General features: G+C 43.7%; 2 protein-coding genes across 3 annotated transcripts; one reads left to right on the forward strand and one right to left on the reverse strand.

Annotated features, from left to right (window-relative positions):
* The first annotated feature begins 228 nt into the window (after nt 1-228).
* tmem60 (transmembrane protein 60) lies at nt 229-3,262 on the forward strand. The gene is made up of 2 exons (XM_018663971.2): nt 229-419; nt 676-3,262. The coding sequence occupies exon 2, from the start codon at nt 777-779 to the stop codon at nt 1,179-1,181; it is 405 nt and encodes a 134-aa protein (XP_018519487.1). The 5' UTR covers nt 229-419; nt 676-776; the 3' UTR covers nt 1,182-3,262.
* LOC108875204 (lysine-specific demethylase RSBN1L) lies at nt 2,455-13,430 on the reverse strand. 2 transcript variants are annotated; one of them, XM_018663959.2, is made up of 8 exons: nt 12,515-13,429; nt 12,146-12,265; nt 10,970-11,649; nt 6,902-7,039; nt 6,635-6,777; nt 6,235-6,402; nt 5,848-5,959; nt 2,455-5,018 (listed from the first exon to the last, which is right to left on the reverse strand). In XM_018663959.2, the coding sequence occupies exons 1-8, from the start codon at nt 13,002-13,004 to the stop codon at nt 3,276-3,278; spliced, it is 3,594 nt and encodes a 1,197-aa protein (XP_018519475.1). In that variant the 5' UTR covers nt 13,005-13,429; the 3' UTR covers nt 2,455-3,275. The 2 variants fall into 2 exon arrangements, with proteins under 2 accessions (XP_018519475.1, XP_018519476.1); XM_018663960.2 differs by lacking the exon at nt 12,146-12,265 and having other exon boundaries at nt 12,515-13,430.
* Nucleotides 13,431-13,583: the final 153 nt, after the last annotated feature.

The following is a 13,583-nucleotide window of genomic DNA, read 5'->3' on the forward strand; positions in this document are numbered from 1 at the left end:
CTTTTTAACTCAAATCCACTTATTATGTTTCTGTTTAGAAACCTAGTGAGTGGCTCTTGAGTTAAGTTTTTTGTCTTAAATTTTCACGAAGTTGCCAGAACGCAGTGTCCTCAATAGCAACTACAACCCTGCAGTTATCTATCAAAATAAAAGACGTCAGCTGTTAAAACCCTGCTTTTATTTTGAAACGGGACCGCTAGCCGTTATCTGTCAAAATAAAACGCATGTTTTGTTTTGAAAATCCTGACCGGAAGCCTTGCGGTAACTGCAGCTAGAGCACAGAGCTAACGCTAACTGCACTGTACTCCTTGCTGTGAAAACTAAGTCGTTTGTTTTAACGTGTTGACATTGGTCCGGTGTAGGAGTTGGTCTTTCAAACGCTGGTCTTAGAAAACAGGTTGGCTCTCCTCGGGAACGCGGTAAGACATCTTTGAACAGTGTTTTTATTTGGGTTTCATAAGTTAGCTGCAGCTAGCTTACAGACATTAGCTTCAGGTCTGTGTTGACGCTAAGTGGAAGTAAAAGGATTCATCGACGCGAGAAAACCAAACACTGGTGGTGTGGGTCTTGATGTGTGACCAGAGTTGACTCTTATTCTCTGTCATGTTATCAATAGTGGCGCTCCACATCCACCAGAGAATGCGCCTGCTGAGTTGTATTTTGGTGTGTTTTCAGATCACTCTGGGTGCGTGTGTGTCACCTTGGCTGTGGTCCTCAGTCCTGTCCTCAGTCTCTCTGGGTGTGGATGATACTGGCCCTGTGCCAGTCCTCTGTAGATGAAGATGTCCCTGGCCCAGCGAGTGCTCCTCTCCTGGATATTCGCCCTGATCTTCCTCATCATGCTGGTCCTCAAGCTGGACTCCAAGATCCACTGGAACTGGTTCCTCATCTTCCTCCCCGTCTGGACCTTTGACACCATCCTCATCCTCATGCTGATTGTGAAGATGGCAGGGCGCTGCAAGCCAGACTTTGACCCCAGGGATGGTGAGCAGAGCCTGAAGAGGAGGCTGTGGTACCTGACAGCCCTGCTGCTGAAGCTGGCTTTCTGTCTGACTCTGTGCTCCCGCCTGGAGAGGCTGACCGAGATGTGGGTCAGCGTGGTGTGTGTCCCTCTGTGGGTGCTCCTGGGTGGGGCGCTGGTCGAGCTGGGACACAGTGTTTTCCACTATAGGAGGGACTGAAATGGAGGACTCAGCAGTACTTGATTTTGAACTGTAATACAGGGGACAAAAACCTTTTACACTCCAGCTTCTCTAGCTATGAATGCACCAACCCAGTCCAATGGATTGGTATCAGAGCCGTTTGTGTATCAGCCAGATTTGACTGATGCACATAAAACACTGTTTCTTTGTCAATGTCATTACAAAACTCACTTTTTCTGCTATAAGCTGCTTAAGTTACAGCAGGTTGCCAAATCAACGGGCTCCCGTGAGTTCTTCACAGTGTGGTATACAGGTTTAAAATAGAAGAAGAGAGCATTATATTGATGTGGCATTCACATTGTGGCCTTCTAGTTTGTCTTTAGGCAACAGTAGAAAAGTAGAAATCATGAACTGTGAGCACACATATGCACACATGTATGCTGTAATGTCTAATGTGGTGTCCATTTACCACTGACACATGAATTACCCAATCTGCACTAGCATGCACTGTGTGCCACTGAGCCATATGATACCTGTTAGTGGAGTCACTGTTGCAAATATATCACTATCTGAGCATGTCTGCACCCATCTCAGGATGTCTCTCTGTCGCTGTCAGTTTGAATGTAAGCTCCCAACATTCTCCAGCTGCATGGATTAAATGCGTCCTTTGGAAAAGATGCATTTTCATGTAAAAAATGCAGTTGTGAAGGCAAAATATCTATAATTCTGCTGGATGAAAGGACATGCTGTTCCCTAAATCAGGGCTTATTCTCTGTGCGGTGGCATTTTTTGGACATTTCAGACTCACCTTGTCAGGCACAGCTCATCGTCGTCAGACTCAGCTGTCATCTGTGTGAAGTGAATTTTGTCACGGCTCGACATCTGTCAAGCTTGAGCTGCACTTCATCCCTTGTCAGTTACATTACATTCATTTGGCGCAGACTTTACAGTAAGTGTAAGCTGTTTTCGCTGTAATCCTTAGCTGTGGTTGGTGTTTTATTAGTAAAATCTGAACCTTTCCACTACAAGTCAAAATGTCTGATGTGAAAAAAGCCTGCCTGCAGTGAGCAAGTTAACATAATGACATTTAGCATGTTGGCAGTCTGTATTAGCATCAAAGTTCCCAGATATCCTGTCATGAACTGAAGTGATGAAGAAGTAGACATTTTGGAGCTGACAGTGGCAACTCATCCAGTACTGTTGGACTAACATCGTCATCTTTAGACCCGAGCTGCTCAAGTACCTAGAGAGACAAATATTGAAACCTTGATGACATGAAATGCAGGCGAGACATTAATATCAACAAAGTCACTATTTTGAACCATTTATTGAGAGGTTCTGATCAGAGTATAAATCACACTACCAAGTCTTATCTTAAGAAATAAAATGTATTTACAACAAAATTTTCACATACATCGGTTTCAAATAAAAACAGACAGTAAATGATATAAATAAGTTCTATGGAAAATAAAACTTGTCTTACAAAAAATATATGCAATTTCTGTATACATTTTCTCACATTGGTGCTAATAACATCTATACTGTACAGTTTTGGTACATACAGTATCATTTACAGCCCTGTGTGAGTCAAACAAAGTCCAGTCTGAAAACAACTACTTGCTCCAATTTTGGAGTGTTATAAACAACAAACCCCATCGACTAAAGCAACATGGCAAAGAGAGGATTTCAGCAGGAGCTCTGAGACTTGCTGACATGTTCCAAATAGTGAACGCAGGTTAATTCCTACAGCAGGATGGTTGTTTTCAGATTGGCTAGTCCAGTACCTAAAATAGGTGCTTTAAGAGCGAAGCTAAGTAGTGCACAGGCACTGACACACGGGTCACATAACATTTTTGTATAGAGCCTACATACATTCGCTAACAGACGTGAAGTGAGCTACTTAGCTTACATTCTTAGGCGCTGTTAAAATACTTGGAGACTGCATCCTTGTTTCACGACGTCACTGGAGTGATGAAGCTGTGTCAGCAGAGTAATGGAATGCACCCGCTTGTCTATTAAAATTAAAAAGGCCAGTTCATGTCTGAAGGAAGGATGCATCTTCAAATATTTTAACAAAGCCTCAGCGTAAGTTGTACAGTAAAAAAAAAAAAAAAGAAGAAGACATCATGACATTCATATTAAGAAGTCTTTCTGTGTTTGGGGCGTGTGTGTTTTCAGTGGCTGTTTTAACGAGTGCTGCTGTGGCCGAGTGTCCTGTAGGGGCGTGGCAGGTTTTCCCTGCACCGAGTCCTTTACTTTTGGTCCTTTAGAGGGCACAACTGTCCGACTGTCAGATCCAGGCTTAGAGGAAGAGCCTCGAGAGTCACTGTGGTGGTGGGTCGTAGGTCTACTGTCCGTGAAAGAAAGGGCCAGAGTTTGGTGAGCCTCCATCGGCTTAAAGAGATCAAAGGTGATGAGCGTCCGTGGTGGTTTGTGTTCTGGTGGCGTGGGACCAGAAGAAGACTTCTTCCTCTCGTCTTTACTGCTGACATCTTTGTCCTTCTTTCCTTCCTTCTTAACCTGAATGTTTGCAGGTTTGGGAGCACCCGTCTTCCCGTCCTCTCTCCCCGGCTTCACCTGCGCTCCCTGCGTGCTCGACGTGTTGCTCTCCTTGCCCTCCCTGTGCCCGCTCTTCTCCTTCTTCCCGTGTAAAGACTTGTGTTTATGCAAGCAGACGTCTCGGGCCTCCTCCCTGTCTGGCCGCGAGTGAGACGCTGCCTGTGCGCCTCCCCGGTCCTTATCGTGCTCCTTCTCTCTCTTGACGTGGGCTTGTGTCTTTGAGTCCCACTCCTTGGCCCACTTCTCGTCTCTCTGAGCAGACAGGGAAGTCTGAGAGGCTTTACTGCCCTCTCTTGTCCGCTCCTCGTCCTCTTTTTTCCTCATCTGTGGCAAAGGCTGTGTCGATGCGCTGCCTTCTCTTCCTCCCTCAGTCTTAACTCTCTCCTCTCTCATCCTGTCCTTCTCTTTATCCCTGTCTTTCCCCCTGTCCTTTTTATCCCTCTCTTTCTCTTTACTCCTATCCTTGTCCTTCTTCTCCTTCTCTTTAGCCCTTTCCTTTTCATCTCTCTCTCTTTTTCCTTTGTCCTTATCCTTTTTGATTGGTGCTGTGGTCGTTATACTATCTTTAGTTTTCTCTTTTAGACCTTGACCTGGCAGAGTCATCTTTTGCTGCTTCTCTTCCTCCACATCATTCTCCTTCCTAATTTGCTGTAGTGACTTTAAGGATGCACTGTCCCCTCCACTCTCCTCATGGCCCTTCTGCAGTGTCTGGCATGTGTCTGCACCTCTATCTCCGCCTCCGCTACCCTCCTCTTTTTCATTCTCATCTTCCTCATCTTTAATCTCCGTTAGTGTGTGAGTGAGATCACCTTCGTCTCTCTCCTTCTTGACAAGAGGGACAGACTGTGTTGTCGACAACTCCTTCGTCTCGGCTCTGTTCTCTTGTTCTTCCTCTTTGAAAATCTGCGTCGGAGTTTGTGAGGGCGGCCCCTCCGCTCCCTCGGCGTCCTCTTCCTCCGGCTTCGTCACTGTCTGTGCAGCAGGGTCACACTCCTTCCCCTCTACCTCATCGTCTTCCTCCTCGTCTTCCTCCTCCTCTTTGATATGAAGTGTGACTTCTGTGTGTGCACACTTCTCCTCTTTCTTCCCCTCCTCCTCCTCCTCCTCCTCCTCCTCCTCTTCCTTCTCTTCATGCTGGTGATACTGTTTGAGTCGGATGTGCCAGGCCAAACTGCAGACAGCAGACACAGTCTTGAACTGGTGGACAACTCCTCTGGGGATGAAGTAGATGTCGTCGTGGTAGAGCTGGATGCGGGCGTATCGGATCCCCTCCCTCCGTAGCTGGTTCAGCTTGGCATCATCGATCCACTGTACACACTGTGGGGTCAGTGAGAGGAAAGCGTGAGGTTCAGCGATGCAATGTTAAAATGAGTAAATGTGGAAATATTTTAATTCTTGCACACAAGAATGAAGAGCACAACTGATGTTCTTCACACACTAACAGTATTATACTGTGGAATTCCTCTACTCTAAATAGATCAGCAAGAGACAACGCAGTGTGTCAGAAGTCAAAGAAAAGCTGCATTTCCTTTTTGCACTTCAAGCTACATTACTTGATTTTTTTTGGTCACCTAGCTGTCAACACAACACTACTACATTAAAGTTGATATAACAAAGTAAAAGTTACCTTTATATAGGCAGCAAACATTGAGCAATATGACCATTGATTTATTTAATTAATTAATTTTTAATTAAGTATTTCTGCTCGCACAGTGGCTGTAAACGAAGACATATTTACTGTCCTGTTAGCTCTGGTGGTCTCTACAATCTCCTGTCGGGAATATTTGTCTCTTTAGTCGATAATTGCTGCTAGTCGCTAACTTTGTGTGTCTGATGAACAGGTAGCCTGTTGCTGGAAACCAGGTTGATGAGAACATAAACTAAAACATTTAAGTTGTGGACCGAAAAACAAAATAAAACAAAACAATGAACTGAAAGACTCCAAAACTCTGCAGAGATATGGGGAACTGCAGCTGGGTGATAACTCTGTATGAGTGACCCCTAACACATTACACTACTCTAGATAACTGTTAATATAAACATGTTGAAAAGTGCTGCTTTACAGGACGTTTGACAACCAGGTGTCTGTTTATATCTGCTGTGTCCTGCTGCATCCAACTAGACATGCTCTATAAATCTGACCCACCTGAGACAGCGGGGGTTCATGGAGGTCCAGCTGCAGCCTCATGACCACATCTGGGAAATCTCCAGCGTGGAAACACACAACATCTTTGGTGATTCGGGCAGGAGTGTCACCGCTGTAAGGCAGCAAAGAAAGTTCTGTTTACTGGTCTGAGTTAAAATCTGAACTCAGTGAATAAAGAGCAACACCAACTGTGTTTCTCACACATTTCTTGCATTACACTGTTAGTTGTACAGACATTTTTAATTGTCACTAGTGGCTAAAGACCAGAGGTCCTTTACCGCTGTAATCTGGCCAACACAGATCTCAGGTTATATTTTATGCAAAACTGTGCAAGTGAGTCTGTGTGCTGCATGTGATACAGTTAAAAAGGTACCAGTGTGTACTCACTCCTCTCCACAGCGCACAGCCTTCAGCACACCTACAGCAGCAGTAGTCTGTCTCTCGAACCCCTGACCGATGTGATCGGCGTGGGCTCTCGTCCGGTCTTCAAACAGCATCTCCCGGGGCTCACTGGCTCTGGGCAGATACTGCAGGTTCTTTATCTCATTGGTGGACCTGAAATACATTTATTAACAACAGTCAGGATACGTTCAGGGCGTGGTAAAGTACCTGTGCATGTCATGTGCAGGTCAGAGATAAGCTGAAAATATTTTACTTTTTTTTAATGTGGTTTTGCTACGTCAGCTCTACTTGAAACTCATTTTCCCACTTTAACAAATGAGGATGCTGGTGAGACGATAACACCTGTGCTCTGGCAAACATTTACAGACTCAATATCTCCGCACACCTTTTCCTTTTGAAAGGTGACTTTGGCATGTCCGCCAAAGGGATCATCTGTTCTCCAGGTCTGACCCACATGATGGGGCCGTCGTCGCTCTCAGTGGGGCTCTGCAGCCGCAGACTGGAGAACGTTCCCCAGGGCAGAGTCCGCTGCAGAAACAGTGTGAGAAAGTTACGTAATGACTCGTAGCCATACACAGAGTAAAAGACAGATGTTCACACGTCCTCTAGCTGCAGGGGTGTGCATATACACAAACACAGCAAGAACACTAACCTCCAGGAAGGGAGATTCCTCTAACATGCTGATGAACTCTGGGAAGTAGTCTCCGACCTCCTCATCCACAGCTCCGACCAGACTGACCTGCCGCATGGCCCCGGCACGGTATGTTCCCTGGGAATATGTCCGCTTCACCTGCAGCAGAGGAAACCGATCAGACTCTCACCCAGCAGGTATCAATAAGTCTTTGTAAACACAACATGTAGTCAAGACATTTTTAAAAACCATATGCATCTTTTATGGACAACTACTCGGACTAGCACCGTCAGTGTGTTGTTCACATAAATGTTGTGACCTTTCCGGTGCACAGCCTTTAATAAAGCACTCACTAAGAAAATCATCAGCATCTGCTTGCCAGTTAAACAGGACCTTAAATACAAGAATTTAAGTCTTTAGTGGATCTTCAGGCCAGCTACAGGCACTCTGAGGAATTAAAGACCATCTTACAGGCAAATTAGTGAAAAAACAACTGAAAAATGGTCAAATCTAGAAAACGAGAAGACCGCACACCAAGGCTCAGGTGAATGAACGTGTCCACTTCAACAGTGTGAGGGGGATTTCATGAAGCCAAAGAAAAGCTCATCGAACTTTATTATCTGTCAGAATCAGGGTGATTCAACTCTATGATCATTTTGAAGCTGTAGTTTGTTGTGTTATCTTACTGCAGGATATACCTTTATTGTGTGTGTGTGAGAGGAGTACATAACTTTGTGTCCATCACCTGTACCTCTAGTTACATAGTGTTAAGTCGGATATAACTTTAAAGAATAAAATGGAAATTTTAACACATTTTATAAAAAATGTGACTTATACAAGATACACTCAATGGTCATGTTAGTTGTTAAATCTCTACCATTTAATGCAACGCAATACACCAGCCCTGCTGTAACACAAGCTTAAAATATTCTGTTTTGGTGACATATCAGAGATGTGTAAATTCATTTTTATTGTACACTGGATATGTGATATATAAACACTGCAGCAAGCTGAGGTCTCCCAGCACAGTGAGTTAATTGGTTTTTATCATGACGGAGGTTTTACATCCCCAGAGGTGGCACTAAAAGATATATGAGTTCCTTTTTTAAAATATCTATTGTCTTTTCAAACAAAATGTTATTTGATCGGCTGGTAGTTGACAAGTGATGAGGACAACAGTGGCACTGACTGTGTATTTGTATACTTTTAGTGTTGTTCATTCATTTTAGTGTGTATACAGGAGAATGATGATACAACCCATGACTGAGGGTGCATGACCAAAAAAAACTGTCCGCAAAGGTATGATACAGTATCACTATGTTACCATGAACAAAACTGTATGGGCAAGTCACTGTGAACTGTGTAACAAAACATATGAGTTACAAGCAAGAAATAAAAAATAAGAATGTGCATGAGTAAAACTGAATGATCTGTATTTAGAGCTGCATCAGTCTGAGAGTGGGAGATGTGACAATACCAGTGGGAACAGGAGTTAAATGTTGACCTTTTGACTATGACAGACTAGATTGATGTGGCCCTGTAAGTGTTTACTTGACTACAGCCAAGGTGTTAACTATGAAAAAAGACAGTTGTTTTATAATAATATCCAAAGAGTAGACTCATTTCCAAACTACTTCCTCCACGACTCAAGTCTAAATGTCATTATAGGTCAACTAATCCCAAAAGGCAGGAGGAAAGTCTTTTTACAGATGAATAAAACTTTAAACTTTGAAACCCATTCATATTTCATCTACTCTGCAGTTGGTGACTTCCAAAAGATTGACTAGACTACCACTGATTTATTGTACTCCCTGCAGAGGAATACCATCCCTTCTGACTTAATTTTGCGTGGAAGAGGATTCATTTTCAAGCAGAAAAATGAGCCTTACTACGCAATAAACCTGCTCCAGGGCTGTTTGAAGAGAAAGAAGGAGCCCTGACGAGTGTCGTCCCCCTCAGTCACCGCCAGCACACCACCAGCCCACTGAGCGTTTCTGACATTTGAACATGTGATAAACCGTCAAAACATTTACCCTGGATACACTGTGTCTATAAATTCTGTTCTTTTGTTGTTGTTAGAGTCCCTATGTCTTCTCTCCCTCAAAGTGTACTTGACTATGTCTACCGTGTGAAAGCTTCAATAAAAACTGTTCAACAAGAAAAACAACAAAGTCAAAACATGCGGCAGCATCACAAGACGCTGTCTGAGATGCTCTAAAATGGTAATTCTCAAAGTGAGAGCTGAAGACCCTTGAGGTCTGTGACGTAGCCCGGAGGAACAAAACACTGAGATAAAACCGTGTGGTGTGATTTAAAAGTGCATATTTCAGGCTATTGAACCAAGCTGTGCGATAAAATACATGCAATATTTTATCCATTACTCCCACCTTTAAGGTTAGTGCCAGTTGAAATCCTGTGATTGTGACACATCGTGTCAGTCTAACAGTGAACGCAGCTATGAATCAATCACTCAATCACTTAACTCAAGGAGAACTACACGCTGCAGCTTCACCATCGCTGTTTGCTGTTATGGAAAAATATAAGTCCACAGTCCCTATCATTAGGTGACATTAAAGCCAAACCGGCTAAATCAAGAAAATATGCTGACAGTTGTATCCAGTTTGGTTTTTATTAAAAACAGCAACAGGATGAAATGCATCATCTGCCTTATGTTGGTAGTGGAGGACGGCATGATGCCAGACAAGCTGGAGCAATATCTGATTACAGAGCACATGGAGCATCGGTACGATCAAGAGACAGACCTTGGAAAAATGTTTGGCGCAGTGAGGGGTCCCTGCATGAATAATTTTAGGTTTGCTCAACCTAAATTAAGCCTCTCAATTTCTAAAACATGTTCAAATGATTGTAAAATACAAGCTGTGATTGAGATGTAGGTTTGACATAATCTATGATTTTTAGTAAATGCTTTTTTAATTTTTGAAATATTGCTATTTATTTATAGAAATGTTTAGAAAACAGCTGTCTCAGGTGGATTCAACTTCTTAATCATGTCTATCAAGATAAAGGCATTTATGGCAGATTTAAGTAGATGTTTAGTCGTTACTGATAAATAATTTCAAAAGCAAGGTTCTGGTGTTTCTTCACGTCGTTCTCATGATGAGAACGGACATTAATATATTTCTAACACACGTGCGGGTGGGAAACACTGTGTTCAGGCTAATGTGGAAACAAACCGTGACTCAAATATAAACCTGGAGGTTTCTGAAAACAAATCTTGTTTCTTTCTACAGTCAAAGACAAACACTGTATAAAATCATTTATCTCAGACTGAGCAATCTTCACTGGTGTTCATAATCTAATTCTCTGATCTGTGAATGGAAAAGTCCTATTTATATCTCGTCAAAGTGACTCAAATGACAGGATTTTAGATTAAGAAGCCAAAGAGAATTATTTCAAACCTATTCATTATCAAGGGAAAGTGATGAATTAGAAAAAATAAGAAATATCACTTAACAAGATCAAGTGGAAGCATCACTAACAATTGTCACAACTGGTGGAGAAGTAACAAGGTAACAACAACATGAACTGTCCATGACACTGCTCAAGCTTAGACTGAAGAGACATGGACTTGTGCTTATTTTATAAATACCAAACAGTCATCCTGAATGATGCAGACCTAGCTGCTTTCCAAAGCATACAGTAACATTTTCATTTAGTGAAACTTTCACTCAAGAGACCGACATGAAAGCACAATACAACGTGTCATAATCAGCACTCCAGCAGAGGAGTTTTCCAAGAAACAATTGACAGGTGACAACAGATGACGTGACGCAGACCATCAGGGATTACAGAAGACAACCTGGATGCTGAAACACTTTGAGCGCAGGAGTTAAGTTGGCTCAGAGCAGCATTAAAAAGATCTACCCGTCAACAGTCTGGACGAACACTGACGCACAGATAACTAAAAAAATCTTTAGAAACTGTTAATGTGTTGTTTCAGTTTGTGGCAGTTGAACCTGTGCTGCTCACACCTCCTGACAACAAAATGACTCTTCACAGAAACAAAGTGGACATTTCAGCCCCCTCTTGTACCCGGGGCCTTCACACAAAACAAAACTATAATCTCACCTGAGAGTGGAAGTTGGCCATGGTTGTCGTCTCTATGTCCTTCTTCCCAAGCACCTCCATCTTCACTGGTGCGTTGGGGAACTTGTAGGAGAAGTACTCCAGGAAATCTGGGAGGTAGGACGCCGCTCCGTGGATGATCCCCATCACAAAACAGGCTGCCTGGGCCTCGTCCTCGCTGAACGACAGGGTCACAAACTCTTGGGCGAAACGCTGCATCTCGGCCGGAGACAGAGCTGAGAGCTGCTCGCTGTAGGCATGCGCCACAGACGCACCCCCGTTGGCCTGCTGCTCGATGTGGATCAGACGACCAAACTCCAGACCGGGCAGGCCTGGCACTGGGGTGCAGTGGAGCGGGGAGCTGTAGCCCAGCCTGTCCCTGACCATGGAGGAGATGGAGGCGGAGGTAGCAGCAGGATCCTGATGGTGTTGTTGTGGAGCAGCGGAGGCATGGAGGAGGCCGCTGCCGTCGATGCTGTTGTTGCCGTTAATTCGACTGAGGAACTCGGGCAGAGCCAGGGACACTCCTGAACACACTGTCTGGCATGAGCGATGATACATCTTGGGTCGGCTGTACCTCTCCTTCACCCGCTCTCCATCTTTGTGCTTCTTTTTCTTCTTCTTCTTGAGTTTCTTCAGCAGGAGGTCTTCCTCTGAACCAGCTTTGGGCTTCTCCTTAGACTCTGTGAGGGAGGATGAGAATATTGTTACAGGGTCAGGTACAAAGTTGTGCATCAGCTGAAACCTATTATATGCTGCTGAGGTGGAGATTTAAATAAACACTTCTATATATGTGAGGTTTCACCTGGACTTTGACAGCTTTGTCTAAAAAATAAGGACATTTCTTCCACTAGATTAAATTCTGATGTACCTGTAAATTAAGGTGTGTTTAGTGTTTCTAATTTGCACAAACTTTCTCAACCCTCTCAATAAATAAATATTATTTTTCATTTTAAATCATATTTTTAAAAATCAGATATTTAACTATGCTGGACTCATCTGCTCTGATTTGACTTGTTTTTTTTTACCAACACAAGAGCAAAGTTACACCTCCACATCAAACCTCTAAAACTGTATGTGGTCAAAAACATATAGAAGTGGCAAATGTAATTCAAAGTTATCCCACTAATGAAAAATCACTTTTCAGCCCAGCTGCTCAGCGTTACATGTGATTCCTACCTTTCTGTGGAGAAATCACTTCTCCGTTTTCTCTTGCAATGTCATGCACAGGTGGTAATTTATGATTTTTCCACTCTTTATTCTTCTTCTTCTCTCTGTCTTTCTCCTTCACACGATGATCTGAGAGGAGCAGAGGAGCAGACACGGTGAAGTGAAATGCTGTTATATTCATGTTACTGACGAACAAACATTTCCACGTGTATAAATCTCCATCTGGGCCTAATAAATACTGGGGCCTGCGGTAGAGCAAATTATGTAATAATTCAATAAATCATTTTGTTGGAGTATTACTCCACATAGCAGTAATAATTTGATGATAACCAGGCTGAGCAGGGTGCTGTGGTGAGCGGGCTGACTGTGTTGTCCTACCTCTCTGTAGCATTTTCACGTCGCCGTTCTCGGTCTTTGTATGGCAGCTAGCTGGGCTCACTCTCTCCACACCCGCGGCGGAGCTCCGCTGCGCTTCACCGCCTTTCTCCTTCTCCTTGTGTCGTTTCTCTTTCGCCTTCTTCGCTTTCAGAGGCGAAGCGAGGAAGTTGCTGATTTTGAAGATTTTCCGAGCGGGAGTCGCTGGCACCGCGGCGGCGGTGGAGTGGCTCGCCTTGGCCGGGCCGAAACTCCATTTCGCTGGGCTCCCACAACTCTGCTTCCCGTTGTGTTTTTCCCCTGCGCACACCTCTCCGTTCAGTTTCCTGTGCTTCAGGCCCTTCTCCTCCACCCGGACCTTCTTAGGGGGCGGTGGGTAAATGTCGCTGGAAGACTGCGGTCGGCTCTCCGGCGGCCGCTTGGCTATCAGGGGTTTAGGGGAATTTGTTTTGCTGTTTGCTGCGAAATGCATGGAGTCCACGGACTCGGCCATCTTGGAAGTTTCTATTTTTTACGGTCAGACGTAACTGGTGCGTGAGAGCTAGGCTGGGGGCGGGGCTTACAGTCTCTGCGTCAGACGCACGGAGGACGGAGAGCGGCAGACAGGAGTGTTTACAGCCTGCGGGGCAAGAAGCTGCACTGTACCTGAACCTGTGCAAAGACACTGACTGCAACACTGCCGCCAATACAACAGAGGAGGCGAGGAAATATACAGACTCCTTCACAGCTGGAGTTTATTCCTGATGGACTCTGTGTTTTAAAACGTTCAAATTGTTGTGTTTTTACCAAAAGTAGTAAACATAGAGATTATTTTAAAATAGCTGAAATGGGAAGACCCAATACACACAGGGTTTTAATAATTAACCAAATAAATAAATAATTGTAAAATAAATAATTGTAAAAAATAAAAAATAAATACCAACAAACAATCTGGTGACTTTTTGTAAGAATTTGTAGTTTGATTTACATTTTTAACCATTACATGCTGTTTATCAAAGTTTTCTTATGGGTTTATCAGTTGCAAAGGTGTATATTCCGAGATATTTCTTAAAATGTCTCTAGGTGGCAGTGT

This window comes from Lates calcarifer, linkage group LG10, assembly GCF_001640805.2.
Source record: "Lates calcarifer isolate ASB-BC8 linkage group LG10, TLL_Latcal_v3, whole genome shotgun sequence".
Taxonomy (NCBI): Eukaryota; Metazoa; Chordata; class Actinopteri; family Centropomidae; genus Lates; species Lates calcarifer.

Excerpts from the sequence above, each read along its gene's own strand:
- tmem60 (XM_018663971.2), top strand. The coding sequence starts at position 777 with ATGAAGATGTCCCTGGCCCAGCGAGTGCTCCTCTCCTGGATATTCGCC.
- LOC108875204 (XM_018663959.2), bottom strand. The coding sequence starts at position 13,004 with ATGGCCGAGTCCGTGGACTCCATGCATTTCGCAGCAAACAGCAAAACA. Across the intron at positions 12,266-12,514 it reads CGTGAAAATGCTACAGAGAG|ATCATCGTGTGAAGGAGAAA; the intron begins GTAGGACAACAC and ends TGCTCCTCTCAG. Across the intron at positions 5,960-6,234 it reads GCTGTGCGCTGTGGAGAGGA|CGGTGACACTCCTGCCCGAA; the intron begins GTGAGTACACAC and ends GCTGCCTTACAG.